The sequence below is a fragment of the Penicillium cosmopolitanum genome (genome assembly GCF_028827165.1).
Source record: "Penicillium cosmopolitanum strain IBT 29677 chromosome Unknown utg000009l:1.0-9042332.0:1.0-9050551.0, whole genome shotgun sequence".
Classification (NCBI taxonomy): Eukaryota; Fungi; Ascomycota; class Eurotiomycetes; order Eurotiales; family Aspergillaceae; genus Penicillium; species Penicillium cosmopolitanum.
The window spans coordinates 3,334,231-3,353,215 of NW_026622679.1; the positions used below are offsets into that span (position 1 = coordinate 3,334,231).

An 18,985-nucleotide genomic window follows, 5' to 3' on the forward strand; every position below is an offset into this window, starting at 1 on the left:
TTAGACGATTGAACAGATTCCTACTTTTCCTTGGTGGGGAATATAGTCTCAAAGATGGGTATGGGGACCCCGCATTATACCACGAGTCCTTTCTCGATGTTACGGCCATCTAGGTTAGCGGGATGATGCGCCGAAGCTTTATGCTCCGTGTCTTTTGCGACTCCGTCTACGAGTAGCCAAAAGGAGTTGGGTAGTTCCTGGGCGCATTGGCGTTTGCTGGGCGAGCGTAGAATGTTCACCTCGTATAAAGATCAAGTAGTACGCACGGGAATTTGGCTTTAAATGACTTTGGATGTCAAAGTAGGCTTTCCTATCAACTGATCAACAAGCAACTGAAATGAGGTTCAGCTCTTTGATCCTTCTGGCTGCCGCGGCTGGGTCTGCGGTGGCAGCTCCGCTCAAAAGCCATGCGAAGAGAGCATCTCCTTTCCAATGTATGGTGTCCCTTACCGGTCCGCATCTAGGCAGATACAAGACAAGCTGATTGAGACTGGATAGGGTTCGGGACGAACGAGTCGGGCGCCGAGTTTGGAGAAACCGTTCTCCCGGGTGTGTGGGTGCGTACAGCCTGTGAGACTGTGACTTTTCATTCAGCTGATTGTCGTGTATAGGGAACCCAATATATCTTCCCTGACACCAGTAAGATCCAAACATTGATCGATAAAGGAATGAATATTTTCCGAGTTCAGTTTAAGATGGAGCGGCTGGCGCAGAGTTCCATGACGGGGTCACTGGATGCTGCTTATCTGAAGAATCTAACGACGGTGAGTACAAAGTGATCCTTCCGAGGATTGACTGGCAGTCTGAATGCTGACGGGGTTAGGTCGTGAACTATATCACGAACGCAGGAGCTTATGCGGTGCTTGACCCTCATAATTATGGTAGATAGTAAGTCGTCGGCCCCAGTAGCCCCCAAGGCCTGGTAGATCATAGAAGACTATATATTGATCAGTCACAGCAATGGTGCTATCATGACCAGCACCTCAGACTTCCAGACATTCTGGCAGAACGTCGCGAGTAAATTCGCATCGAACAACCATGTCATCTTTGACACGAGTAAGTCCATACCACAGGACCCCTTGAAACAAACAAGCAGTACTGAGAGAAGAAGACAACGAGTACCATGACATGGACCAGACGCTAGTCCTGAACCTCAACCAAGCCGCCATCAACGGCATCCGGGCCGCTGGGGCAACGTCGCAATACATCTTCGTTGAGGGAAACTCGTGGACCGGCGCTTGGACCTGGGCGTCGATCAACGACAACATGAAGGCCCTCACGGACCCGCAGAACAAGATTGTCTATCAGATGCACCAGTACCTGGATAGCGATGGGTCTGGTACAAGTGCGACGTGCGTGTCCAGCACGATCGGGGCTGAGCGGGTGAGCTCCGCAACGGCATGGTTGAAGGCGAACGGCAAGAAAGGCATTTTGGGGGAGTTTGCTGGGGGAGTGAATGATCAATGCAAGACGGCGGTGACGGGGATGTTGAAGGCATTGGCGGCAGACTCTGAAGTGTGGCTGGGGGCGATGTGGTGGGCGGCCGGTCCTTGGTGGGGAGATTATATCTTTAGTATGGAGCCGGAGAGTGGGACGGCCTATACTGGGATGCTGGCGACGTTGGAGCCATACTTGTGATGTGAGTATCCTACTAGTAACTAGTAGGGAACTCGTACACCGACTCGGAGTATGTCAGCGTGTTGCAGGATGGAAGTGATTGCCGTCTTGGCTAGCATGCAGGTATATACGTGGCTGAGACTGGTGAGTTGAATGACTAGGCAGATTGATTTTTATCTCGGCTGCGATCCGATCCTTGTATTTGGCTACTATCTCTATGGAGGAGATACTCGAACTACGGAGTACATAGATGCCCAGACCATACGGAGTATCCATAATACGTACATAGTTCACTCTCCCCGGAAAAGTTTATCTCATGATGATACAAAATTAGAAACATGGACGCAAGGTCCGGCAGTGCAGTGCAGTGCACAGGGTAATGTGGGTGCGGCCCTTAGTGCCAAGCGGGAAATGAAGAAGCCTGGGAAGTGCTTACGTAGGGCAGACATCCCTTGGTACAGGTACAGGAGTACTTTTCGGAGCTGGCACTAGCTGGCACTAGTCATGAAAGGGGTTTAGTGGGGGTACAAGACGGTGAAAAACTCGGCGATCCACAAGGCTGCGATGACGAGGCTGGACAGTATTGGTGGCGTACCAGTGGTACAGGGATGGTAGAGTCGAGATGATAGTAGGATAGAGATAGTAGAGATAGATACCACAGTATACTCATAGTATATAGTATACTGTATAGCATAATTGTACCTGTTCCAGTAAATCGATATACATTAGACTCTGTACTGTCTATGGTATACCTGAATGTATATACGTGCGTAGCCACGAATAGAAACAAGCGCGTTCCGCACAAATTGGCGTGGCGGTGGGTCCAGCGCGGGTGCTGCGCCGCTGGGGCTGGGGCAATTCGCACTTCCTGGGCTGTGTATGTACACTCGGGATAGGCACTTCGTAACCGTACTCTGCACTGCGTACTGGTAATCTCAATCTGCCGATCCCCAAGGTTAAAAACCATTTCGGCCCCCCGTGAGATCATCTCTCCTTCACTTCATCACTTCATCACTTCCCCCCCTTTCTCATCGTCCCTCCCACCCTCACTATCACCCTCAATCCACCACCACCACCACCATCATGGGTAAAGCCGGTCGCATCGCGTGTATCTTCACGCCTTATGTCCTCACTCTCGCCTCCTTGATCTGTATCATCATCGTGGGTCTGGGTTGCACCAAATCGAGCGACAGCAACTTGTCCGATCTCTACTTCCTGCGGGTGAGTTCCTTCTTTCTCAATACCCCCACGGGGAATGCGCCACTAACAAATCCCTCTCTTTAGATCAATCTGCAAAATATCAGCAGCAATGGTACCAAGACCGTCTCCGAAATCCAGGACTTCCTGAGTGAGCACCACATCTCCACCGTCACTGCCGACGAGGTCTCCAGTACCTTGAAAACCATCCAGGATGACTCCACTCTCGCCGACTTCTACTCCATCGGTCTCTGGGGCTACTGCGAGGGCAGCATCAAGGACGGCGACTACAAGACCACCAAGTGCTCCAAGCCCAAGTCCGAGTACTACTTCGATCCTCTCGACGTCTGGGGCCTGAGCGACAACGACACCATCAAGAATGAGCTCCCCTCCGACTACAACAAGATTATGAAGATCTACAAGGCCGTCTCCAAGTGGATGTTCATCGCCTACCTGATCGCCTTCATCTTGGGTATCGCTGAGCTGCTTGTCGGCATCTTCGCCATCTGCAGCCGCTGGGGCAGCTGCGTCACTACTCTGGTCGCCATTGTTTTCTTCCTCTTCACCGCCGCCGCCTCTATTACCGCGACCGTTCTTTTCTCCGTCGTTGACGGCAGCGCCGGCACTCTTCTCAAAGCCTACGGAATCAGCTTGAGCGTCGGCAAGAACATGCTCGCCGCGACCTGGTTGGCTGTCGCCTTTGCCCTCGTTGGTGCCATCTTCTGGACTTTCAGCGTCTGCTGCTGCTCCGGCCGCTCCCCCTACAACCACAAGGACCGCCGCAACCGTGGCATCACCGCTGAGAAGGCCCCTTACACCTACGAGCCCGTCGGCGCTGGTGCCCAGCCCTACGGTGCCCACCACACCTCTTACCCGGCTCCCGCTGCGCACGGTGGTGAATACCCAATGACCCACACCAACAACCAGCAGACTAGCGCCTACGAGCCCTTCCGCCACGTCTAAGCAATCAGTATGAAAAGGATACGCGTCTTGTTTTGCATTGATTCTGTACAATCCTTCTGAAGCGTTCTTAGACTTGGGATACCAAAGGCGTTTGGGCTTGGTTATTTGCGCTTTTTACCTTTATTCTTATTTTTTGTGGCATGCCTTATGACCTTCCTTTTTTGATGACTTGGATTATGTCTCGCGATTCGCGAACGAAATAGCATCGCATTTTTGTCTATACATTTTACATAGTTACTAGTATATCATCATATCATGTCCAGATGACAATGAAAATGAACCAAATACAGCTCCCAAAAAATACGAAGCACATGTAAACAATAAACAAGCCCGAAACGTGCCAAGGAATAAACTTGATCAATCCCCAGCCACACAAACTCAAATCCCCGCTCCAAACTATAATGATGTAAACATTCTCCCGCCCGTTGCGTTGCCCAGCCTGTCCACATCCCAGCCATTCATTTCCGATCGCTGGATGACTGTGAACAGCTTGAAAGGAAATTACCCAAGGATCTCCCTGTTTGGGCTGATGACATCGCAGCGTTATTCCGAATCGGTACAGTGCAATTTAGCTCGTCGCCCCGTGCGTTGGGGGCCACTCGCTACATTGTGCTGTTCCGGAATCTGACAGGGAGCTGAGGCGCTGACCCTAATCGTTGTGGATCTGACGATCGGAAAGACAAGGCTGTCGTATCGATGTCAATGGCGTTGGGCTGAGTGAGATGCTTGCGCGGATTCGGGTTGTTTTTGGCTTGGTGCTTTGTTTCGTTATGTATGGGATACAGTGAGATGCCAGTGGATGTCCATGGCTCGTATCAACTTTGATTCATGCCAGTGCTTTCCCTCTTTCTGACGATCGTAGTTCTTCTCTCTTTTCATTCTTGGTAGATGTTTAAAATAGTGAGTTTTGTGATAAGGGGGCCGGGGTATTCAGCCTTGTTCCTTTGTGTCTAGTGGAGATTGCCAGTGAGGCTGAGGTCTAGATACGAAAACCAGTTGGCCAGTGCTCCTGGAGCTCGTTGGGAACTTTGCATGTTGATTCTTTCGAGTCATCGCCCGTCGCATGAACTTTAGGCACTGTGAATATGATATTCGATAATATACAAGATTCCGGAATTGGAGTATGTTATGGTAATATGACAGAGACAGCAGAAGCAGAAGTAAGAATACCCAGCATTCCGCCTGAACAGTGAGTAAATAATCAAGAATGAATATAAATTTGTATCACGCGGTGCTAAACAACCCCCACAATCGACGCCAGCGCCGCACCGCTAAATTAGCTCGCATCAGTCCATCCCCGATGAAGAAACCAGAGCGAAGCTTCGGTTTCCGCCCCCATATTGATCACATGAGATTGTGTCAACGGTGTATAGGCCGTCGAATTACCCCTTTCGCATCAAGGAGGATTTTAGTTCCTCCGCGCCGTCGTCGTTCGCTTAGGATATTCTGATCTGCTTCGGCCCAACGCTTGAATGGCGTGTCCGGGTCGTCGGACCAGTTTGGTACGGGAATTCTTGAACGCCGGAGTGCTAAGAACCAATTTTCCTCGTCGCTCTCCGCTTCGGAGGCTATATCGGCCTCGGCATGTCCGTTTGTAGACGCCTCGGGCTTCGAAGTGAATGTTTCATCGCCTAATTCGACACTGCCTGTTTCGTGATGGGGGTCGTCAACCTCGGCTTCCCCCTCATCGTCAGCCTCTTCATTGTCGGATTTCTCTTCCTCCTTCTCATCGTATTCCATTTCTTCTGCTTGCTCCTCCTCAATTTCTTCAACGGATGGTATTTCCCTAGTATCTTCCATGACAATATCGTTTGTCTCTTGCGTGTTGGCGATACACGAACCCAGTGATAAATGATTTTCAGTATCTGGATCGTGCTTCACGATAGTGTGGGCCCCTGTGTTCTCGTAGCTGCTCAACGGAAATGCCTGCGTATCAACCCATTCAGATGGTTCTTCAGAATGCTCCATCTTGATGTCAACAGATGGCTCACGCGAGGGTTGTTCCATAAATCTAGTACCGATATCCACCGACGGAAGTCCACTTGGCGAAATGTCGCTGAAAGAATGCGCATTGAACTTTGAGAACTGGTTGACTAGGCTCGCAGTGAAAGATTGCCCCAGATTCTCGTTTTGGATGGCCGGCGGATCTGGGGGAGACTGGTGGTCGCTGATAACCTGGGAGGCCATCTCGGCTGGGGGGGCTTGGGATGCAGCGATATCGATGGCAGGAAGTGTCAAACAACGCTTCTTGTGGATAGGTTGGGAGTGGTGCAATAAGAAGTATTCCTCGTAGTTCAATGGGTTAGTCTCCTGGGACGAGTACTGTTCGACGTGAAGTGGAAACTGGGCGAGGTGCATGATAATAAAATCATCCCAGAGAAATGACCGTTGCAACTGGCCCCGGGACCTGGTGGCTTGTAGTTTTGAGCAAAGTTCTACAAAATGAGCGAAGTCTCCTGGATAGTGTGGAAGGTATTGGGTCCGGAATCTTTCGTAGAACCCGTGCGCTTCGACAAATTGCACCGGGTTGTTGATATAGCCCAGACGGCGAGTAATCAGCTCAGCACTTTGGGTCAAGAGTGAAGCTTGGCTGGAATCCGTGGGCCCAGCCGATGGTTCTCCGGGCGCTTTGGATGGAGAGGAGTCGTCGTTTGCTGCTGGCATGAATCGCGCGAGAGGAGAGATCTGTGAGCCCACGGAGGGACCGAGAGAAGAAAGGCCTGCCATAGAATCTTGAGTGGGCTGCATGGGCTGCGATGTTTCTGGGTGACGAGAAGCTGTAGTTTGATGGGATGATGACTCTGTGGTAGATTTTGACCCGGACTGCGGAAAATCCTGATGACGCTGAGCCGGTCCTGATGAATCAAGCACAACTTCCGATTGTGATTGGGGTTGAGTACCCTCATGAGCCGACTGATTTTGATTGTTTGGTTGTAATTGGGTTCTTTTGACTTGTACATACCCCTTTGAAGAAAGAGAGGAATGTGGTTCCCCGTTCGAAGACTGGGGTTGTTCGTGGATTCCACGAGCAGAATAGGTATTAAGAACCCGAGATTGCGAGGAACTCTTGTTCTGCTGATTGGAAGACGATGTTTCATCTGCGACGTTGGGGTTGCCAGGTTCTTTTGTTGCCTGGACGGGAGGCAACCGGCTATTGTTTACCGCGGGGGTTTCGGAAACCTGCACGCACCCGGCGTTTGCTGATGGAAGTGAGTGACCCGAGCTTGTAGGTTCCTGCTCATGCTGTGCATCTTGTGAAGGCTCTGGAAAGCTTCCGCCTAATGCTATAGGGAGCGAAGTATCCATAATTGAATCATCACTCTCGTCGCCTGAATCATGGGCATCAAGGTGTTCGGCAGAAGCTTCTGGGCCATTTACAGCAGCCGGAGGCGATATTCCCTCTTCTGCAGTAGGATGTTGGGCCGGGTTTGACGCTGCAGGCACCCTGTCAGATACCATCTGCGGGCCCTTTTCGTTCTCACCACCCAATTCACTTCGAGCATCCTGGGTCGAAGCAATGCCGGGTACTCTGCCACTATCATCATTCCCGACTTTAGTAGAAGTGCCGGATGCTGATATTTCACGAGAGGGTTGCGTCGCGTCGTTTCCGACGACCTCTGGCTGGCTCGTATGATTCGCTATAGTGGAGCGCTGGTTGTATTCAACTTGATTTGCTTCGTTTTCTACTTCCCCCGAAGGCCGCTGTCGCCTTTCCGGAGTCCTTCCTTTCAAAGGACTGCTGTCCGCAGGCAGACGTCGAAGTCCCCGCCCGTTCGGGGATGGACTCGCAGACCAGGGAATCTTGTCTTCCTCCGATTCGGACGACGAGGAAGAGTCTCGACGAGGAGTCACGGACCGCACTGGGCTTGCGTTGTCCTTTTCAACTGATTGGTTTCTTCGCTCAACAATTCTATTCCACTGCCTCAGAAGCGAGGGTGGTACATGTCCTTGGACAGGAAGGTCGCCAACTGCAGATGGAATCCAGCGTATTTTGTGGCTCTCAAGGAGTTCCTTTTGCTCTTTTTCAATATGGATCTCATGTGGCGGAATATCGCCCCGCCATTTCCATGGATTAACTCGGCTTGATTTGGTAGCAGGGGAAGGATCAATAGGAGCATTACGACTCTCATCTTTCTGATTAGTAACCTCTGTCGTATTGGCCGTTGAAGGCTCAGCATGAGATGGTTCAGTGGGGTCGTCCTGGGAAGTATGTGTCTTCTGCCTTTTCGGAGATGGGTGGCCATCAGTCGACTGTTCGACCACATTTTCGCTGAGATCGGATACTGGTGCATTGCTCGGGCTTCGACGCCGACGCTTCCGTGGAGAAGATCTACTGGCTGTGTGATTCTCAATTTCATCGGCGGCATTACTTTCGGATACAAGCTCTGCGGGTTGACCAACTTTCTTTGAAGGAACATCTTTCTGTTGTTTTCTTCTGGGAAAAGTCTCCAACTCTTCAGAGTTCAGGTCTGGAGGGTTGATACGAGGGATATCGCCAATAGTGTCATTTCCGGTCTGCGACTCAATTGAAGCTCGACGCGCGCTCTTCGAGGTCGTATGATCGAAGATTTCCTGTATTGTCTTCCCAGGCGCCGTTAATCCTTTCGGACTATCCGGGGGTTGATTTGACGATGATATCCCATTGACTGAAGTAGCTGAAAAGGGGTTCAGGCGACGGAGTAGCGAGGATCCAGTTTGCAAGAAGGATTTGGCCTTGGAGTTGCCTTCCAATAGGTCATGCTGGCTGGCTGGTACCTGAGAGAAAATCTGGGATCCATTGTTGTCCACCGGGCTGCTTTCGTGAATACTTGCTTCAACTTCAGACTGCATGGGCTTGGCTGATGGAGTATCAACTGCAGCAAGTTGACGTGTTTTTTTGGGAGTCTCGAACCCTTTGAAGAACTTTATCCAACAATTTCTTGATCGTATTATTCTTTTTCAGTTTCTTCTTGGGCGTAAAACTGTGCTCTTTCCCTGCCAGTCAATACGACAGCGGTTGACGCATAAGCGGATGTCGGGAGAGGGGTCGGAGTATGTGACGACTAGCGTGAAGTCGAGAAGTTCGATGCAGCGTTTCTGGGGGGGATTTGGAGGCCGAAGAGACAGCGTTGGATATGATCAAGGATTCATTCGATATAGTCCCAGAAATTTGGTTATTCGCATCTATCAACACGGCGCCGTCGCCAGTAGGTCCTATGCCCCACTAGTAGCCAACCCGTCAGCATGCTAAAGGCAGAAAAGGTACAGGAAGTGGTTTACCTCTGAAATGAGAGCCAGGCATGAAGACTGATTGATGCGAAAACTCAGACAAGCTCCATTGTCCTCCACCTCAATCCCACTGCCCGAGGTCTGGTCAATGTAGAAACCCAGACAGCGCTCGACGAGGCTTGCGATCCAAGAGGGTATGAGGTTGTTGGAAGCCATTATGCGCTCCCAGATCTGTATTCAAACAGATGGAGCGCAGCTCAGGTCACATCTGACCAGAAAGGATCAGGATCAGGATCAGGACATTGGTAAAAGAGACGTGATCACAAACCGGGGAAATTGACTGATTGCAAAATCCCCCGATAAGCGATAAGACGCGACGCGCCCTAAGGTGGCCTCGACTCTAAGGTACCCTGGAACTAGGACTACATAGTAGTACAAGGTCTCACCGCCAAACGTCATTGGGCTCGGTGCCGCCAGTGCGGAGAATGACCCGAGGGAAGCTTCAACTTCCAACTCCACTTCGCTATTTAACTCGCCTCTGGAGACCCTGCAATCCCCCAGGACTGGGTGACATACCCCGAGTGCAAGGCCACCCTAGACTTCCATATTCTTATTCCTCCAAACTACCGCCTATACTCCCACCCCGCCTTCCTTCGACTTTTCAGAATCATGATCTACGAACTTTTGGGCTGACCGCAATAGCGCACGCATGGAGCATAAGTCGCCTCGATCGCCGAGCCCCTCCGCGTCGTCTGGGTTTCTCCGACTCGGTCGACGCGGGTCTAAAGCCTCACTAGCGACTACACGGACCGAACGAGAAAATAAAGATGCAGCTCTAGACCAGATCCATAACGCTGCCTATCAGTCCGACTCACTGACGCTTTTCAACGACTTCACCAGCCCTCCGACCCCTGTATCGGCACAAGATGATAAAGGACTATCGGAGGAGCTACAGGGAGGCTTGAGTGGGCTTTATACTCGGTTCAGAACCTCCGTTGGTGGCATGAGAGATATTGTTAGTGGCGGAACAAGGCCGACGGACAAGAATGCGGTGGAGAGCCCCCCAGTGAAAAGCCCGGTCCCAGAACGCTTGATGACGAAGTCGGTTTCGGATCTCGCAGCTCCCCATGGAGATCCCGCATCGTCGCATCCCGCCTCGTCTCAAGGCTCCAGACTTCATTCGCCGGTTATGACTAATTTCCAGCATCCCCAAGAGTCTGCCCCACCCACCAATAACGGCAAGAGCTCCAAGATATCTTCCAAGAGTGCCAGTATATCTTCAAAGGCGTCTATTCCGCCGTCTCCAGGTACCAAAGGCAGTATCGCGCCTTTGACAAAGTCCAACACCGGCTCAAGTGCGGTTGATCCCACCCTCACGCAACTCCATGCAAATGCGGACCACCGCTCCCGAAGTAGCTCTGTTAACGTTCCATCGCATGGACTTAAGAATGCCGAGTCAGCGAGCATTGGAAGCAGAGACGGTCCCGTCGATCTATCCTTGAGCCAATCGTCTTCCGTGCTAAGCCAAATTCGCCCACACTCGCCCGTCTTATCGACTAAGACACACGAGAGCATCCATGAAGACCACGATTCGGTAGATGCAGGCGGACCGGCCATGTCAGCAAGCCAAGCCTCGGGAATTCATGCCAGGAAGTCATCCGCATCTGCTGATCTGCCGAGGCTTCCAGAGAGCATGTCTCAGTCTGCGTTATCACGAAATTCAAAGCATTCTGATCCTCTCAAAGAAACGGCTTCTCAAGCTCAAGAATCTAGATCAAATTCTCGAATGTCTTTCAACCAGGACGAGCCAGCAACCATCGGGCCTACGCCCGACAACGCCCACTCTAAATTCGTTCCTCAAGATGGCAGATCATTTCGTACAGACCCTTCTGCTGAGAATATTGGCCATATGAATCGCGAAGAAACAGCGAATCAATTGCCGTTGGGGGCTCCTGGCTTAACTATACCTAGCGACAGAGTCAAACCAACCACAGTCAATACCAAGAATAGACTCCCTGGGTATGTGATGTCTCGAGCTTCCACGGCAGAGTCGGCGACCACGGTTTCTTCCTTGCCTCCTATTAATACGGCCGTGCCACGAGTACCAGCCCCGCTAGATAGCCGGGCCGCAGCACCTGGCTCCGATGGTGTTATATCACAGCTAAGAAGTAGATTGATGAGCAGAGACTTTTGGATGCGGGATGAGAATGCGAAGGATTGTTTTCATTGCGGTGAACCTTTTACAACATTTCGCAGGAAGCATCACTGTCGTACTTGCGGTCAGATATTTGACTCAAAGTGCACCCTTTTGATCCCCGGTACTCAATTCGGACAGCCTGGATCTATTCGTGTTTGCAAACCTTGTGAACGAATGATAGATGCCCATGAGGATGATTCTTCTGATTTTTCAGATAGCGAGCAGAGCCCCGTTTTTATGAACCCTCGGATATCTGAGCTCAGCTGGGGCAGTGCCCGTCCATCTGTCGACGATGATGATACTTCGTCCGTCATATCACAATCAATCGATCATGTGCTCAGAACTCCAACCATGGCTATTCCAGCCACACGGCGTGCAGGCGAGGGGCATAATCGCCGATCGGCAGTGCTTGAAATCAACCCCGAACGTTCTTTGGCACGGCCGACATCTTCTCGATCCCTTAGATCTTCCCTGGGCACTAGGCCCCATTCGATTAGCCACAAACGCCACCATTCTCGCCAACAATATATTCGGAGCTTTAAGCCTTACCATGACGATCGAGCACCATTCCAGCGTCGCCATGTTGATGATCTGAGCACAGAATCTCGCCTCCCCGCTTTCCACAAAGACAATATCATCGATCCCGACCTTGCTCAATACCTTTCAGATGACGCATCAAGTGGTGACGAACAGCCCAGTCTTTTGTCCGCGGTAACAGATGCCAACCTGTCTAAAAGTGGCGGTGACAGTGAAAAAGCCACCTTCGGTGGACTTCTTGCGGCTATGAAAAAGGGCCGATCAGCCTTTGCAGAACGCGGTGTCCCGAGCATCGCCCAACCTACTCGTGATGCGGATGATGCCAGTATAAGCAGCTCCAGAGCAGTGAATCTGCCTCGTTCCTCACGTCGTCGAAATCTCAGCGTTGCTAGCAGCGTTCACCAACGCCAGTCTCCCCGAGCTTCCAAAGACAGCATGTTCCCACAGGATACATCCGTCCCGCCTGTCCCATTCCCTGTCAAATTAAGAGAAGCTGGTTTCAAGATGACTAGAAGTTCATCGATAAGGAGAACCGGAGTCTCGCCAGTGGAACTAAACAAAGCTAGCTTGGAGCACGTTCGTAAACTCCTGCGTCAGCTTCTGATTGCGGCCTCTGTCCCGAACGAGGAGAGTTGGGAGCAGGCTCTGGTTCCAATTTTACTGAAGACAGCTGATGAGGTGGACCCGGATGTGCAGCGTGGAGATGACATGGATATCCGCCATTACATTAAATTGAAGAAGATACCAGGCGGGAGACCGGGAGACACTTCTTATGTTTCAGGGCTGGTTTTCACGAAAAATCTAGCCTTGAAAAGCATGTCTCGAAGTATCCCCTGTCCGAATATCTTGATCCTGACTTTTCCATTGGAGTATGCTCGCCAGCAACACCATTTCATGAGTCTTGAGCCTGTCATTCGACAGGAACGTGAATTCCTGGAAAACCTTGTCAGTCGGATCACGGCACTGAGGCCAAATCTACTACTCGTTGAGAACAACGTCTCCGGTCTAGCTCTTGATCTTCTTGAGAGAGCCCGCATTGCAACCGCTTATAATGTGAAACCTTCCGTTCTCGAAGCTGTGTCAAGATGTACTCAAACCAGAATTGTGACTTCTATGGACAAGCTCTTGACGACTGAACTGCGCAGTGACTGCAGCAGTTTTGACGTCAAAACATACGTTCATTCGGGCAGGAGGAAAACATACATGTACATTTCCGGCTGTCCGAAAGAATTAGGGTGCACGATTGTCCTCCGTGGTGCTGAAGAGAATGTGTTGGCCCAAGTCAAGCAAATTACCGAGTTCATGGTTTATGTCGTGTACAATCTGCGCCTTGAGACATGCCTGATGCGCGATGAATTTGCGAAGATACCAGCATCGCCGATGGAGCAGGTCAAGGTCGCACCTCATACTGGGGAGAAGATCAGTGTCGACAATGAAGGCGCCAATGAAAGCGATCCGGCTTTGACAGGGCTAGAATCTTCACATACAACCGAAAAATCGGCCGAAGATCCAGAGAACCAGAAATTAGCCGCTACTGAGACGATCGAAGTTCCCGAAAATGTTCCAATGCCAACGTACTATGACGACCTTGTCCAAGATTACCAAACGAAGATCTTGTCTACTTCTCCTTTCGTCAAATTCGAACCGCCGTACTTGCTGATGCGTACCAGAGAGATGGAACGAAGATTGGCATATCTGAAAGGTCTGCGAGACAACGATGGATCCACGGGGGATATTTCAGATGAAAAAGTAAAACCACAGAAATTCATACTGATCACACCTGAAATGGTCCATGAATCACCGCGTGATGCACCCTCGAAGGTCAAGGAAATTTTGCGTGCAGCGCATGATGCAGAATATGACAGAGTCTTCTACCATTACCAAACTCAGAAACGACAGTGGGAAGCCTATGTGGCGGGCAATTCAAACATGTTTGACCCGTATTCTCATCAGAACATTGTCGTCCTTTACAGCCTTGTCTGCACGACAACATCTGTCCCATGTGCCGGGCCAGATGTATTTGCCCTGGAGTTTTACAATGAACATGGAGACGACGTCATGTATGAAGAGGATTGCACACTTGGCCATTTTGTGCAGGCACTCTGTGGATCAGCGAACCATGCTTGTGGGGTGAATGGCTGTGAGAAGCTCATGTTCGAACATCATCGCCAATACGTCCATGGTGACGCCCAACTGAGTGTGATGCTCCAGCCTCATCCCTCCAAGCTCCGAGGGCTGCAAGACACAGTCCTGATGTGGAGTGCTTGCAAAATCTGCGGACATGAGACTCAAGCTACTTTGATGTCGGAAAGTACTTTCAAATATTCTTTCGGCAAGTATCTTGAGCTCTCGTTCTGGGGAAGAAATCTGCACGCACGTGCCGGTGTTTGTCCGCACGATCTTCAGAGAGACCATCTTCGTTACTTTGGCTTTAAAGATGTTGCTGTGCGTATCCAATACGATACAATTCATCTCCTCGAGATAATTGTTCCACGGCCTCGAGTCACCTGGAAGGTCGATAATGATTTGAAGCTGCGAAATGAGGTCTATACACGCACAGAGCAACGACTCGGAAAGTTCATGATGTCAGTTGTCGCGCGTCTAAAGGGAATCAACGTTGAGAGTATCGTTCCCGAGCTGTTAGATGCTAGCAAGAAAGAGATAGATGACTTGATCAAGAAGGCTCATGAGGATCACGCTGTCTTGGTACGACAATTGCAAGACAAATACAACGGTTCACGCTACTGGGAGGTCATACCTTTGAATGAGGTATTCCGTGCGGTTCAGGAAAAGGTTGTCGAATGGGACACCATCTTCGCAGACTTTGAACGGAATTTCTTCCCATCGGAGAAAGACATCAAACGAATGGCGACTCTACAACTCAAGAAGATCTTCCTTGATAAAGATGCAACAGAGGTCACGGATGACCCCCCTACATACGCCAACTGATGTGGAGGACGGCAGTACCCCAGTGAGCGAAAAACCAAGATTCACGCGACGTATGACTCTGTCTCCTGAAAAGGCTCAGGATGTCTTGGTTTCTGTGGTTGAGGAGCATGCTGGGAAAAAGCACCGAGATATGTCGCAGGCGGTTGATACACCTCCAGTGCTCACTCCAAGCGGGGGAATAATATCGACTGTTGATGCCGGGAACGGCAAACGGCCTTCCCCTCAGGACGAAGCTGTCTCACAAGACGAAGTCCGCCATCTTGACCTGGCTGTTTCAAGTGGTCACTCTGGAACTTCGCCACCAGGTGCAGCTTCTTCTCCAAATCTGCACCTGTCTAGCAAGGATGCTACAGAAGAGCCCGCTGAAGCCGAATCCAGAAACGAATGTACCGAGTTATCCGCTCCAGAGGAAACTGATTCCTCTGCTCTAGCGAGTGATACAGGGAAGGACGAAACCTCTCCTGATCTACCAGCCACGCCGCCTAGTAAACCTTCAGCTATCCCAAGACTCGCTGAAGGAGCTTTCCGACGGTCTGGTAAAGCTCGCTCCCCTCCTTTACTTCGCACTCAATCACAGCCGGCCCACCTTGTCCGAGACAGATCCTTTGGAGGGAAGACAAGTCCATTGAATTTGAATGATGCTAGCAGTTCACGAGGCGAGCCTGCCAAAGCATCTGACAAGAAGTTGACCGAGCGTCTGGGGTTGTCCGCGCTGAAGAATGCTCGTTTCGCTTCAGGGCATTCTCTCATTCCACGTTCAACACCCAAACGTGGCAGTACCCATGTCTCAACCCTTGCCAAGCATTTTGAGCAGCTAAGTCGTGAATTCGAGATGGAACGGCAACGCGAGAGACGGCAGCGGGCTAGTGGTGCCCAATCGCGCGCTTTCCCGCTAGCATCGTCGAAACCCATCGTGGAGGTTTATCGGAACGTCCGAGAAGCCGTGGAAGAGCGTGAGCCCCCGGTTGATGGAGAAGAGCCCATGTCATCGGCAACGCGACACTCAATGGATGACTCCAGTCGGAGGAGCGATGAGTTTATGGACCAGCGAGACCAACAGCCATCCGCAGAGCCCTTGTCAGAGTCCCCAACCGAGTCCTTCGAACCAGGAAGAATTGAACGATCCGATTCCCAGCTCACGTCAGAAGGTGAGCCTGAGGAGAATGCTAGCGATGAGGATCGAAACACGGCAGAGGGACTTCACCCTGTTGATTCTCATGAAGAGGTCAAGCTCCCCGATGACGACTCGCTCGAATTCAAGGATCTTGCAAAGCATGAGCGCACAACACTTCTCAAAATGTTGACAAATTTCTGGTCTGAGCGATCGGCCAGTGGATGGACTGCTCTTGATTATCCCCTCACGGTCATGGACCACGTCTTTGCAGACTGTGACATTATTGTACGAGAAGATGAGCCCAGCTCCTTGATTTCCTTTGCATTGGACTCGCCCGACTACAAAGAGAAGCTTCTGAGTATTCAGCAGCGTTACGACGAAAAGGAAGAGTATCAAGAGGAACCCGACAGCGGACCGGAAGCTCTGGAAGAATCTCGAGTGGAACATGCCCTCTTGCGAGCTACTGGCACTCACCTCAAATACCAGTTCCAGGAAGGCCAGGCCAAGATGCTGTGCAAAGTGTTCTATGCCGAACAATTCGATGCCCTGCGCAAAAAATGCGGTGTTGCTGATCGAATTGTGGAATCGCTTTCCCGGTGCGCGAAGTGGGATTCGAAAGGTGGCAAAACTAAATCACTGTTCCTCAAAACGTTGGACGATCGATTCATCCTCAAGTCTCTCTCTCCGATTGAGACCCAAGCCTTCCTCAAGTTCGCCCCTGCATACTTCCAAATCATGTCCGAGGCGTTATTCCATGAGTTGCCGTCCGCAATCGCCAAGATGTTCGGCTTCTATCAAGTTATTATCAAGAACCCATCTACAGGAACGGAATTCAATTGGTTCCTGCTGTTGATGGAAAACCTGTTCTATGACCGCGTGCCTAATCGGATCTTCGATCTGAAGGGTTCGATGCGCAACCGCAAGGTACAAAGTACCGGTGAGCGCGACGAGGTCTTGCTCGACGAGAACATGGTCGAATTCATCTACGAAACTCCATTGTTTGCACGAGAGCATTCGAAGAAGCTGCTTGGTCAAAGCGTATGGAATGACACGCTTTTCCTGGGTCGACAAAATGTCATGGACTATTCGCTCATGATTGCCATTGACGACAAGCGCAGCGAGCTGGTGGTGGGTATCATTGACTGTATCCGCACCTATACCTGGGATAAGAAGCTTGAGTCCTGGATCAAAGATCGCGGCTTCGCTGGCAGTAGTCGCAACCGTCCTACCGTCACCAGTCCCAAGGAGTACAAGGGTCGATTCCGAGAAGCGATGGCTAGATACGTACTTCAAGCTCCAAGGTGTGTTCCCTATTACCTACCGCCCTTCTTAAGGCTCAGGATGAGCGCTAACTGAGACAGCTGCTGGCATCAATTTCAACCTAGTGCAGTGTACCGACAACCCCACGGCGATCCCCAGGCAAGCCACCTCACGGAATTCGAAGCCTTTGATGGCAATGGGGAGGCAGGTCCCCTTCTATGATTACAATGACCCACAATATGCATATTCTTTGCGATAACGAGTAACGAGGCCATGACCGAGATCTGATGTTGTTGCAGCTGTCCTAGAGGGGTTGCGGGATTGCACCTGCGCATGATATAAACCGCAATCCTCCCTGGTGGCTGTTGCTTTATTTCATTTCCCAGAGGTGAAGGAATACATGAGCAGATAGATGCATTGTAACATTGTTATCTTCTGACGGATTTATCATTTATCATTGCTTGCAAGCGTACTAGTACTACTCTGATTCCACTTTTTTTTACTACATGCTTTGGTAAATCACACCGCGACTTGAGAACACAGGCTATAAAGCCCTAGTGGAGACTCTTATGAACTCTTGCATTCACTCTAGAATATTGGGAACTAGATGCCATTCTGGCTATTCAAATATATCATGGTGTTTCCAAGTCTGAGCACGTGCAGGTTAGATCGCAAGCGCAAGTGCAACCTAGCATGGATAGTTATAGGGGTTTGGATTAACTATCAAATACGGTATGATATTTTTGATAGTCTGTGAGGATGCTCAGATACTCATAGAGATCGGCATACGGCGTAGCATACGCTGCAGGGGAAGTATTAGCGGTTCGACGAAAGTAATAGCTTGAGGAGAAGAAGAAGGAAGCTGAGATGAACTAGATACATGTTGGCAGCGGATGCCTAAGTGGATGCCGCAGGCGTAAGGCATCCACGAATGGTAACAACACCAGTTCGTTACACTTAGACTCTAATTTTTTCCCACAAATCATACACCTACATTGTATCTCGTTCGAATATAGTTTAATATATTTATTCACAAAGTATCAGCTAAGAGACCTAGAGTTCTTAAACTTACAAAGTCGTTTACTTTACAACAATACTAGATTCCTAAGACAGATAAAACAAATCATCAGTCTCTCTACAGGAGATTTAACACAAACCAAAACAATAGTCTAAAAGAAAGCATCATATTCTATATCTAAAGCAGCTAGCTTCTGTCTTTTGGGCACAGAGGCAGCTAGCAGCATATTGACAGTATCAGCCCCAAGTTTCAGAAATACTTTCAGGAGTCCTCATAGAACAATACTAAAAATAAATGGGCCTTCAAAAATGATACATATTGCGTCACAGCAATTCCCTTTACTTTTAGTCCACTTCATTCCGCTCATACAAATCCCCTGTTCACACATACTGCTCAAAGATCTACACCTCGCCCCATCCCCCCGAGGTTGCATTGCACTGCCCCTACCGGCGATGCCATTATGCCCGGTGGACTGTCGTCGGTTCCTCCATGGCTATTCTATCCAGTCAATCTATCGCCTGCCACAGAGCTCATTCGGATGAGCCAATAGCAAAATTCCCGCATATACACTTGATGTCACTCCTGACAGGCAGTAGAAAGTCGCTTGACTGTCTTAAGATGGGGCCGAAAGTATCCGTCCCGGACAAATGATAAGAACTAGTCTGTCCGGGCAAGATATTTGAGTGTACTTTAAGGGTAAGAAGAATCGCCTTTTTTCCCTGCGGGTAAGGAAAATCGGTCGTACATGGAGTATCTTCACCTATAAAAAGGACTGGCACTCTATTTCTCGGATTTCTGCTCGGATTATCGGCTTTTTGGGCTCGGTGCTCACCTGGGCAGACAAACGGTCTATGTGAGTGGATTAATGTCACACTTCCCATATCCAATACGATATCTCAGGATTCAAGGTGTTGGGTGATATCAA

General features: G+C 50.2%; 5 protein-coding genes across 5 annotated transcripts; 4 read left to right on the forward strand and 1 right to left on the reverse strand.

The window, feature by feature from the left end:
* Nucleotides 1-337: 337 nt before the first annotated feature.
* Nucleotides 338-1,638, forward strand: N7509_009355 (glycoside hydrolase family 5 protein; the record flags this gene model as incomplete). Its single annotated transcript, XM_056633992.1, has 6 exons — nucleotides 338-434; nucleotides 499-557; nucleotides 612-764; nucleotides 824-888; nucleotides 959-1,056; nucleotides 1,097-1,638. 6 exons carry the CDS (start codon nucleotides 338-340, stop codon nucleotides 1,636-1,638), a joined length of 1,014 nt encoding a protein of 337 aa, XP_056484612.1.
* A 1,062-nt stretch (nucleotides 1,639-2,700) lies between these two features.
* N7509_009356 (SUR7/PalI family protein) lies at nucleotides 2,701-3,777 on the forward strand (the record flags this gene model as incomplete). The annotated part of the gene is made up of 2 exons (XM_056633993.1): nucleotides 2,701-2,838; nucleotides 2,902-3,777. 2 exons carry the CDS (start codon nucleotides 2,701-2,703, stop codon nucleotides 3,775-3,777), a joined length of 1,014 nt encoding a protein of 337 aa, XP_056484613.1.
* Nucleotides 3,778-5,136: 1,359 nt separating this feature from the next.
* On the reverse strand, nucleotides 5,137-8,607 carry N7509_009357 (uncharacterized protein; the record flags this gene model as incomplete). Its single annotated transcript, XM_056633994.1, has 1 exon — nucleotides 5,137-8,607. One exon carries the CDS (start codon nucleotides 8,605-8,607, stop codon nucleotides 5,137-5,139), a length of 3,471 nt encoding a protein of 1,156 aa, XP_056484614.1.
* Nucleotides 8,608-9,694: 1,087 nt separating this feature from the next.
* Nucleotides 9,695-14,668, forward strand: N7509_009358 (1-phosphatidylinositol-3-phosphate 5-kinase FAB1; the record flags this gene model as incomplete). The annotated part of the gene is made up of 1 exon (XM_056633995.1): nucleotides 9,695-14,668. The coding sequence occupies one exon, from the start codon at nucleotides 9,695-9,697 to the stop codon at nucleotides 14,666-14,668; it is 4,974 nt and encodes a 1,657-aa protein (XP_056484615.1).
* A 52-nt stretch (nucleotides 14,669-14,720) lies between these two features.
* On the forward strand, nucleotides 14,721-17,264 carry N7509_009359 (uncharacterized protein; the record flags this gene model as incomplete). Its single annotated transcript, XM_056633996.1, has 2 exons — nucleotides 14,721-17,083; nucleotides 17,144-17,264. 2 exons carry the CDS (start codon nucleotides 14,721-14,723, stop codon nucleotides 17,262-17,264), a joined length of 2,484 nt encoding a protein of 827 aa, XP_056484616.1.
* Nucleotides 17,265-18,985: the final 1,721 nt, after the last annotated feature.